The 10,091-nt window shown below is 49.0% G+C and overlaps 1 protein-coding gene across 1 annotated transcript; it reads right to left on the reverse strand.

The window, feature by feature from the left end:
• Positions 1 to 928: 928 nt before the first annotated feature.
• LOC110311041 (keratin, type II cytoskeletal 2 oral) lies at positions 929 to 9,636 on the reverse strand. The gene is made up of 9 exons (XM_021184275.1): positions 9,030 to 9,636; positions 7,180 to 7,400; positions 6,159 to 6,219; positions 5,639 to 5,734; positions 5,015 to 5,179; positions 4,798 to 4,923; positions 3,857 to 4,077; positions 2,289 to 2,323; positions 929 to 1,696 (listed from the first exon to the last, which is right to left on the reverse strand). The coding sequence occupies exons 1-9, from the start codon at positions 9,573 to 9,575 to the stop codon at positions 1,401 to 1,403; spliced, it is 1,767 nt and encodes a 588-aa protein (XP_021039934.1). The 5' UTR covers positions 9,576 to 9,636; the 3' UTR covers positions 929 to 1,400.
• Between the last annotated feature and the right edge of the window lie 455 nt (positions 9,637 to 10,091).

The following is a 10,091-nucleotide window of genomic DNA, read 5'->3' on the forward strand; positions in this document are numbered from 1 at the left end:
CAGCCTCAGACACAACCCATCACTCTGGAAGCCCTTGTGGTGTGGCTCCATGGGCATGTTGTCTCAGCTGTGTCTCCTGGGGTTTGGTCTGGGGTTTGCCCTTCCTGGACTGTTTTTCTTTTCTGGTCTTATCCAGGCTTCCCCTACACACACACACACACACACACACACACACACACACACACACTCTCTCTCTCTCTCTCTCTCTCACATTTTCCAGCACCTTCCAACCTTTCAGTACCTCCCTCCACCGTCTCTCCTTACAACATTTTACAAGGGAATCTGTTTTCAAGTCTGTCCTACTGGGAGCATGGCCATACCCCATCTTCTTTTAGGTTGGGAAAGGGGATCTTGTTCTATGAATTTGTCTCTATTTATTCCTTTAATTGGATACCAACCCTCCCGTGGGTTCCCCAATTCCTATGCAGGACCCTGTGGGACACTCCAAAGTGAGCACACTGCTCAGTGAATAGAATGAAGTGTTCTGTCACCTAACTACACCCCCAGCCCACAGTAGGCTCTTTGCCTTGTTTAACCTTGTGACTCAGAACCTGCTCAGGGTAAAGAGGATGTTGTGTGTCGGCTGCTTGAGGCCCCAGGAGTTCCATTCACAGACAGAATTTACTCTGTCTACTGTAGTGGGGATGAAACAAGATTCCCTTGTGTGCAAGCCAGTAGCATGAATTCCTGCTCAGAGGCTGGGGGGGGCAGTGGGATGTGCTTCCTGAAGGTGGGGAAGAGTCCCCACTTTAACAAAATGAGTGCTCTGTGTACACCTATCCCAAGAGCCCAAGTAGATGAGCAGAGTTGAAACCATATCAACTCAGTGTCCTTTATACCTACTTCTAGTTTTCTAGAGGACCTAATTTTACTCTACTCTTGAATCTTATGATCCATGAGTCCTTGAATAAAAGGCAAACACCAGTCTATGAAGCACACTGCAAATTTATTGAGAAAAGAGAATATGACTTTTCATAAGCAAAAGACCCAGAGCTCAGGAGGTTTTAAGGGAATAGATGAGCCAGCTGTCAGGAGAGTCCCATGAGAACCAACAGTTTGGAAACCTTGACCTATTCACCTGTGAGTGACAGATGGACAGAATGGACTAGGCTAGACTAGAAAGCTCGGGAAGGCCTAGCCTCTGGTACTGCTGACCACATTTCAGATTCATCACAGGCTCTTCTCCAGGAGCGCCATCATCCCAGACTAGTAGTTGGACCACCCTGACCTAAGAGAAGACTTAAAGATATAGAGGCAAAAAAGTTCGGCCCCTTCTCCAAGGAACTTGAGTTAAAGCAGGGTTGAACTGTGCACCTGTTGATGCCAAGAAGTTGGAAGCAGATGCCACTACAGGCTGAGGCCGGGAAAGCAGGAGGGTGCGGATGCTTTGCCCCTGAAGATCACTTGGAGCGTTGCTGGCTGGAGCTGGTGGTCTGAGAGAACTGAACACTGCTGCTGCCTCCTCTGCCAGACTTGTAGCTGCTGCCTACTGAGGTCTGGCTGCCACCAGAGTTAAAGCCCATTCTCTGCTGGCTCACAGAGATGCTGCCTCCACTGCCAAGTCTGCTCCCACTGCTGCCTCTGCTGCTGCTGCTGCTGCCACCGCTTCTGCCACTGCTATCCCCTCTGAAGTTACTGCCACCGGTCCCTCGGAAGCCTCCGCTGCTGCTTGTGCTGGTAACATTGCTGACCACCGCTACAGGGAAACAGAAAGTTCAGGAGAAAGGCTTGGGGAGGCTGACTGTCTCAGCCCTGCCCTGCTCTGCTGCATAACTTCCGACATACCCTGAGGTGTTCGCTTGAAATTAACAAGCGAACTTGGCTCTTTAGTGCCCTAGCCAAGAACAGGAACTGGTGTTCGTAAAAATTTCTGTTTCTCCAACCTAGGGCACACCCCACAATCGGAAGGTTTAGAGAGCTGGATCACATTTTACATGAAGGGCACAGCACGGGGCTATAGCTGGGAAGTGGCTGATATCACAGGGATGCCTTGAGTGAACTGGGCAAGATACATGTGCCCGTGCGCACACGTGTAAAAAGAATGTCAGTCTCCAAATTATTTCCCTGAAATGGGATCTCCCACCAAACCTGAAGCTTATCATTTTAGCAAGGATGGTTCCCAGGATCCAGCCCCTCAACCACAATACTCAGGTCTAGGCATAATGCCACACCCAACTTTTAAGTCCGTGATGGAGAATTCAAACTCAGACCCTCATGCTTACACAAGGGACTGTGCCCACTGAGCCGTCTCCAGCCCCTGGGGGAAGGTTCTTGAATGTGCTACTTACAAATGCTCACAGCATTCTGAAACACCCCAGATAACCTGGAAAGACAGAGGGAGAGAGTTATTTCTCCAGTGTGTCAACAGACAAAGAACTGAGGGCTTATAACCTTGGGCACCACCTCCTCCCATCTGCCCTCCTAGGGGTCAAGCCCCAGAGAAGGGAAAGGTTAGTCCAGGGTTGTTCCCATCAATATGTTCCCCAGAGAAGGGGGCCGGTGATTGCAATTACTCTCCGCACCTCTGACTACCACACTCTATGTCTGCCTCTTCCCACCCTTCACCTTGAAGACCTGTTCCAGGCAAACTGCCACCTCCTGCCGGATTAGCCTCCCTCACCTCTGGCCAGAGATGATCTCTATCTTGTATGCCCTTCCCCTCCCCCTCTTCCCAGCCCTCCCTTTATTTCCTCAACTTTCCTCTTCCAGGAAGCCTTCCCCAGTGAGGCTTGGGGTGACATGGGGCTTAGGGCAGCAGTAATAGTAGTGATTGTGGAGAAAATATGAGATGCTAACCCACGGTGTGTGCTGTATTTGAAATTCCACTCCCAATGACCATCTCCCTGGGCCTTAGGCTTGTTCATGGAGCAGGCATAGCTGAGTAGACATGGAATGTTCATGCGTCCCCAGCCACAGTGCTCGCTGTGGTGACCACTCCCTTATCATCACATGACTCTCAATTGACTCATCTTTACTGTTCCCCCACAGAGACTCAACAAAGATCCTTCTCCTCCCAGGATAGGTCTCTCCTTCCTCGATCACACTGTGATCTGACTGAGGGCAAAGGCTCTGAACGAGGGTGCATGAGTCAGGGGTCAGTAGAATGACCCTTGTCTCTTGACACCGCCCTCACATGTGGAGTCCCATCATTAAGCCTTTACCTGACACTTTATGCTGTGTTATTTTTCAGGGGTATGTAAGCATCATGCCTTTTCCCCATACACACTCAGCTCTAGCAATCAGGTTTGACAAACTGTTTGTACCAAATTTCCAATATGGTGGCCACTAGCCACATGAAGCTATGCAAAGTAGATTTAATGTGTAAAACTCTGGTCCCCAAGTTATACTACATCCATTTCAAACACTGGAAGGAGCCAGGCATTGATGCATAGCCAGGAATCCAGGCACTCAGGGGGCTGAGGTGAAAGGTTCAGGAGTTGCTGCAGAGTGAGACTCCCATCCCAAAAAAGCAATGGGGGGTGGGAAAGAGAAGGAATGATAGTTAGAGGGAGGGAGGGGAGGAGGGAAGAGAGGCTAATGGTTATTGGATCAGACAGCCTGGTGTGCACTATTTTCACACTGGAAAGTTCCAGGTGACAGTCCTGACCTATAACTTTTGTTACAGCATCAAAGTGCTCTTCCTACCACATTTATGAATAGAAGTTTGTGATTCAATATTGTGCCTGTGATAAATTAGATAATTAGATATGGTAACTGATGAAAACCAGTGGACTTAATCGCTTCCTCTGCTGCTGTCTCTCCAACCTGTCCTCTCCTGTTATTATGTATTCCTTTGTTTGATATTACAGGTCACACTAGAATTACACTTGGAGAATGCTGACTCCAAGGGCCCCACCTGCACTCCTCGCCCTCCAGTAGCTTCCTGTAGGTGGCGATCTCCACATCCAGGGCCAGCTTGACATTCATGAGCTCCTGGTACTCCTTCAGCAGCCGGGCCATGTCCTCCTTGGCCTTCTGCAGAGCAACCTGCAAGTCTTGGAGTTTGGTATCTGCATCCTTGAGGGCCCGCTCACCACGCTGTTCAGCCTCTGCAATGGATGTCTGCATGTTGGTGTTCTGGGGCAGAGAGTAAAAGATGAAGTTAGTATAGGTCTACTACACAAACACGGGATGGTTCACAGGAAGGGATCTCTTCACCCATCACTCCTCCTTCCATCTCCTGGAGGCTCAAGTTCACAAGTCAGGCTGATGTTGCAATTTGGATAATTCATCCTGAGTCCATTAAAGACCAATTCATGACTCATCAAGAAAAGAAACACATCTGCTTTCCTAAGCTGGCACAGTAACAGTGGTCTGATTAGCCTTTGATCTCTTTTTCAAGACCGTTTAAAAGAAAAACTCCCTTCCCTGACCATCTCATTCCAGTGATACAAAGAAGCCACTGGGGTTATGCCTCATTCCAAAGATACAAAAAAGCCACTGGGGCTATGTCTCATTCCAGTGATACAAAGAAGCCACTGGGGTTATGTCTCATTCCAGTGATACAAAGAAGCCACTGGGTTTATGTAAGGGGGGGGGGACCTCCCTATACCGTGCAGCTGAGTGCTTAAGGTCAACCCTGCAGTTGTCAGATTAGCTGTGCAGATCAGAGTATGCAGCCCTCTCTCCTAGGTACTGACATTCCAAGCAGCCCAGCCTGCAGAGAAACAACTGAAGCAGAGGTTCCTAGAGGCTGTGACTCTACCATAGAATGGAGAAAACATTGTTCAGAGGAGCTCAGCTGCTGCCTCCTCTCTCCCAGGCTCCAAGCCTTCACTCCAAGGAGCCTAGCCACACCTGCTTCTTGACATTCTCAATCTCCGCTCGAAGTCTCTGGATCATCCTGTTGAGATCCATGATCTCGCTCTTGGTGCTCCTCAGGTCGTCACCATGCCTGCCAGCTGTGGTCTGTAACTCCCCAAGCTGACAAGGGAGAGACAGAGGATTAGCACAGCCTTGTAAAGTGTGGGCAATCAGAGCTTAAGCAGCTTAAAGATAAATGCAAGGGGCCTACCTTGGTCTGATACAGGGCCTCAGCCTCAGCCTTACTCTTCTGGGCAATGTCCTCATACTGGGCCTTGACCTCAGCGATGATGCTGTCCAGGTCCAGGCAGCGATTGTTGTCCATGGACAGGACCACAGATGTGTCACTGACATGACTCTGCATCTGGGACAGCTCCTACGGGGAACATGATCCCAAATGATGCCGGAGCTTCTCCAATAGCAGAGATGCCTGAGAACAGAGCTAAATAATGGGGCAGTAGAAAATTAAGCTTTTATTTCAGGTCATGCTACAGCCTACAGTGTGCCAGCAAAGGGGATAAAAGAAAAGGGCAAACTGCAAAGATGAGCAATGTATCTGCCTGTAAACACCAGCTCATGAGCCCAAGTGTGGTTTCTCCATGGAGCACAGGGCAGAGGCTATCATTTAGTAGGTGACTGTAATCGGGGACTGTGGAGCTTAGGGAGAAGAGGGGCCCAGATGCTGCAGGTGGGAAGAGCAAAGGGAACATTCCCTGAGTGGGGCAGAGCTGAGTGGGAGCCCGGTGGCTGGTTTTGTGGGTTTGCTGTCTGTTCCCTAACATTGTGCTTGTGAAGTTACTGGTGGGCAGTCTCTAGCAGCAAACTAAAGAGTCACCATGTCATAGAGAGTCCTCAGAAAGTTGATTTCATCTGTCAGACTGTCCACTTTAGCCTGCAGGTCCACTTTGTTCATGAAAGCTCCATCCACATCCTGAAAGAAAGAAAAACCAGAGAATGGCCCCTGTTCCCTCCTACCCAAGCCTCTCTCTGAGCGCTCTCTCTCTCTCTCTCTCTCTCTCTCTCTCTCTCTCTCTCTCTCTCTCTCTCTCTCTCTCTCTCTCTCTCTCCCCCTTGTCCCTCTCCTGGCCCTTTCAAATGTAACTTCTCACTTTACCTTTTAAAAAGAACAGAAACAAAGTAGGGTATGGTGTAGACTAAAAAAAAAACATTTGATTAATGCTATGTATAAATATTCATTAGTTCACATTACTAACTAGCTTGCTAGCTACAATAGGGTTTAAAGATGAACCTCTTCCTTCAAACATTTCCTAAGAATGTATGGAAAGAAGTAAGCAGTACTCAGCTTTCTCTGTGGGAGACAAAGGGATTCTGGGTCTACCCAAAGGCTTACTCACCTTCTTCAGCCCTACAAATTCATTCTCTGCAGCAGTACGCCTGTTGATCTCCTCTTCATACCTGGACAGACAGAGCCACAGGTTAAGACAGTGATTTCAGAAATAGAGAAATGGCTCAGCAGCTAAACATACTGGCTATTCTTCCTGGGGTCCTGGGGTCAATTCCCAGCACCCATGAGGTAGCTCAAAACTAGCTATAACCATAGACTCACAAGATCCAATGCCCTCTTCCAGTATGCAGATGTCAGTGCAGACAAAATACCCATATATAAAATACAAAGGTGGAAAAGATGAGGGCCACATACATACATACATACATACATACATACATACATACATACAGGAAAAGCTCAGGTGTACTGCCATGGTTTCACTTACACAAGCTGGAAAGCAAGCTCTAGTCTAGCTCTTGAATTCCCACAGCCCTGCCTGGAGCCTGTCACCAAGCAGGTGACACTCTTTTGTACAGTGGTGGAAGAAAGAACTCCCAGGAGCAGGTTATCCCTCTATGTGGGTCCTGACTCCTGGGGATGTCTAGAGCTCCCTCCAACCTCAGGAGTCCCTGTTCACTTCTCACAGATCTCAGGTGTGAACTCAAACTTGGAACCATAAGGAGGAGGAGGCAGAGTGAAGCTGTGGAATCAAGAGACCAGGCATGCTGAGTGAATTTGCACAGTATAGCCCTGGACCAGGGCCCAGGAAGCATTCAGACCCAGCCCTGACCCAAACCCACTGCTTCAAAATAGCAGCAACTGGAACACAGGGGTGTGCCCCTTTTGATAACCTTCCTAGGTGATTCCTATAGAGTTCTCAGGAAACCCTCTTGCTCATGTGAGCTGATGTAGGAGGGGAACCTGCTAGACACTTAAAAATATGTAAATTTCGGCCCCATAAGCATGAGTCCCCACTTGCCCAGCTTCTACCTGGCCAGACTTCACTCAATAAACCTATTGGAAAATGCTAACTAAAGACCTGTTTGAAAATTCAAAAGGAGGAAAGCCACCCTCATGAGGACCCTTACTTCTTTTTGAAGTCTTCTACCAGGTCTTGCATGCTCTTCAGCTCTCCCTCCAGGCTCCCCTTCGCCCCCAGAAGTGTATCTAACTGCTTGCGCAGGCAGCTGATGTAGGATTCAAAGAAAGGTTCCAGGCTCTGGGGGCCTGAGCCAGAGCGTGTGGTCTGCTGCTGCAGCAGCTCCCACTTGGTCTCCAGGACCTTGTTCTGCTGCTCCAGGAAGCGCACCTGCATGAAGAGCGGAAGGTAAGGCTTTTCGCCTGGCTCGTGGCAAAGGGTAGAAAGTGGGGAGCAGACCCAGTTCTTCAATCCATGGCGGCCTCTGTGCTTCAGACTTTGAAGAAGATGTGGATTAGGAAAGGGAAAGCTGAGGGTTAGGTGCATCGTCTCTGAATGAACACAGACCCGGCAGTTCCTCTACTGTATATGTGTTGGGGGCCTCATATCAGCTGGTGTGGGCTGCCTGTTTGATGGTCCAGTGTTTGAGAGATCTTGGGGGTCCAGATTAATTGAGACTGCTGGTCCTCCTACAGAGTCGCCCTTCCTCTCAGCTTCTTTCAAGCTCCCCTAATTCAATAACAGGGGTCAGCTGCTTCTGTCCATTGGTTGTGTGCAAATATCTGCCTCTGACTCTTTCAGCTGCTTGTTGGGTCTTCTAGAGTAAGAGACTGGAGTCCCCAGAGAATTTTGAGGTCAGGTGGGGTGGGAGTGGGAACATCCACATGGAGACAGTGGGTGGGGAGAAGGTATGGGATGTGGAACAGTCAGAGGATGGACGGGGGGGGGAGCAGATAAAATATGGAGTGTAAAAATAAATAAATAAATAAATAAAATTTGAGAAAACAGAGCCAGGCGTGGTGGCACACGCCTTTAATCCCAGCACTCGGGAGGCAAAGGCAGGCAGTTTCTGAGTTCAAGGCCAGCCTGGTCTACAAAGTGAGTTCCAGGATTGCCAGGGCTATACAGAGAAACCCTGTCTCGAAAAAAAAAAAAAAAGAAAGAAAGAAAGAAAGAAAGAAAAAGAAAATGAAAAAACAGAGCAATAAAGTGATTCACAACGACAAAAAAAAGAAGAAAGAAAAGGGAGAGCTGGCGTGTGTGGAGTACTTTGTATACCTTCTGTTTTCATATGTTCTGTGTCCCTTAACCATTACAACCGCCTGGACAGCATGAAGTCACCAAAGGTGAGGTGCATACAGAGTGGCAAAATGAACAGCCAAACCCAGGACTACCCATGTCTGTCAGGATCCTTCAAAATAAAGCCAGAGTGGGTCAGTGTGACTAAAATGACTTCTAACTGGTCTTTACATACAAGCTTCTTTCACCTCCATGAAGGTAGTAAAAATAGCCAGTGAATCCTAAGAGATTCATAATCCAACTGACCAAGGTTCACTCCAAATCCTGGGCTCATCTCTCTCTGCGTTGGACCCAGAATGCCTTACTCTGCCCCATCATGCACAGTTTGACTTACCACTGGCAGGAGCATAATATCTCTGGCTAGGTAAGATGCAGTTGAAGATACAGAGAAGCCATCCCAAGATGTGCGCAAGGTTACTTAGCTGCTAGCTGAAAGTGTTGAGTAGTATTTGTCAAAGAGAAAGTAAGCTGTTTCTGGGTTTGCGGCTAAATTCTTCAGAACTAAAGCAGACTTAAGCCCCTCATCTGAGCACTACAGGGAAATTAAGACCAGAACCCTTCTCTCCTTCCACAGCTAGAATAACAGGGGAGAAAGAACAAGAAAGGTGTTCTCAGTATCCTGGAAACAGAATATCACAGGACCAGACATCCCCCTGGCAACTTCATAAACCAAGCCCTAGGAGTCCAAATACCCACAATGCCTCTAGGCCTTGCCCTTACCTTGTCGATGAAGGAAGCAAACTTGTTGTTGAGGGTCTTGATCTGTTCACGCTCCTGGGCCTTCACTTGCCCAATCTGGGGGTCAATCTCTACATTGAGGGGCTGCAGGAGGCTCTGGTTGATAGTCACTTCCTGGATTCCCCCAGGGCAGCTACCAGGGCCAAAGCTACCAGGCCTACCAAAGCCACCAGCTCCCCCAAATCCAGAAGTCCCCCCAAAGCCAGCTCCCATTCCTCTACTACCACCAAAGCTACCTCCATAGCCACTTCCAAAGCCACTGCCACAGCTGCTACGCCCCCCACTGAAGCTACCAGCCCGGGAGCCACCAGCCGCCACGCTGATAGAAATACTCTTGCTGCCACCCAGGCTGTAGAGGCTGTGACTGCCAAGGCTACCTGCTCCACTCCGGAACCCAGAAGCCCCTCCACTGGCTGCCCCAGAGCGAGCCACACAGCTGCTCCTGCTGCTGCCAGATACCACAGCTGAGTGGCCAGAGAAGCCCTGGCTCCCACAACTGAAGGATTTCTTGCAGGCTTGTCTGCTCATGGTGAGGAGTGTGGCAGTGAGCTAGCAATAACTTAGCAGAGCAAAGGGCTGAGGAGAGGATGGGGATTGCAGGGGAAGCTGGCCTTTATATCCCAGGCTGCTTGACTTGGCAGAAGGAGAGGTAGGCAATTACCTGAGAGTCATCTCGGGTTTGGTTTGCCTCACAGGCAACAAGTTACTTCTTGGTTCTCAGCACACCTCAAAGATAATCCTCTGGGCCAAAATGGCTTTGCTTTCTTAGCTTAATCACCCAAACTTGCCTCAGTTGACAAAAGGCTGAGCTCTCTCCTCCCTCCCAACATGTGATTTCCTCAAGAATTTTTGAGAGTTAAGCAGAACCCATTACAGCAAGATGAGCTGGCTCTAGACCCTAAGGGATTAAGGGGCCCTTGATCTCCATGACAAGGGCCATTAGAACTGGTCAACCTCTTCCAGGGAACTGAATCCCAGGCCTAAATTCATTGAACAATTTGTTATGAGCCAGGTCCTGTGGCACCTCCCATAGTGCCCAAGCTG

This window comes from Mus caroli, chromosome 15, assembly GCF_900094665.2.
Source record: "Mus caroli chromosome 15, CAROLI_EIJ_v1.1, whole genome shotgun sequence".
In the NCBI taxonomy this organism is placed as follows: domain Eukaryota; kingdom Metazoa; phylum Chordata; class Mammalia; order Rodentia; family Muridae; genus Mus; species Mus caroli.

What these genes read in the sequence shown, in the direction of transcription:
- LOC110311041 (XM_021184275.1), bottom strand. Translation starts at nt 9,575, where the DNA reads ATGAGCAGACAAGCCTGCAAGAAATCCTTCAGTTGTGGGAGCCAGGGC. An exon ending in CTGGAGGGCGAGGAGTGCAG is followed by an intron (nt 2,324 to 3,856) that starts GTGGGGCCCTTG and finishes CTGTCTTTCCAG; the next exon opens with GTTATCTGGGGTGTTTCAGA. An exon ending in TCAGAATGCTGTGAGCATTT is followed by an intron (nt 1,697 to 2,288) that starts GTAAGTAGCACA and finishes GTTTCCCTGTAG; the next exon opens with CGGTGGTCAGCAATGTTACC.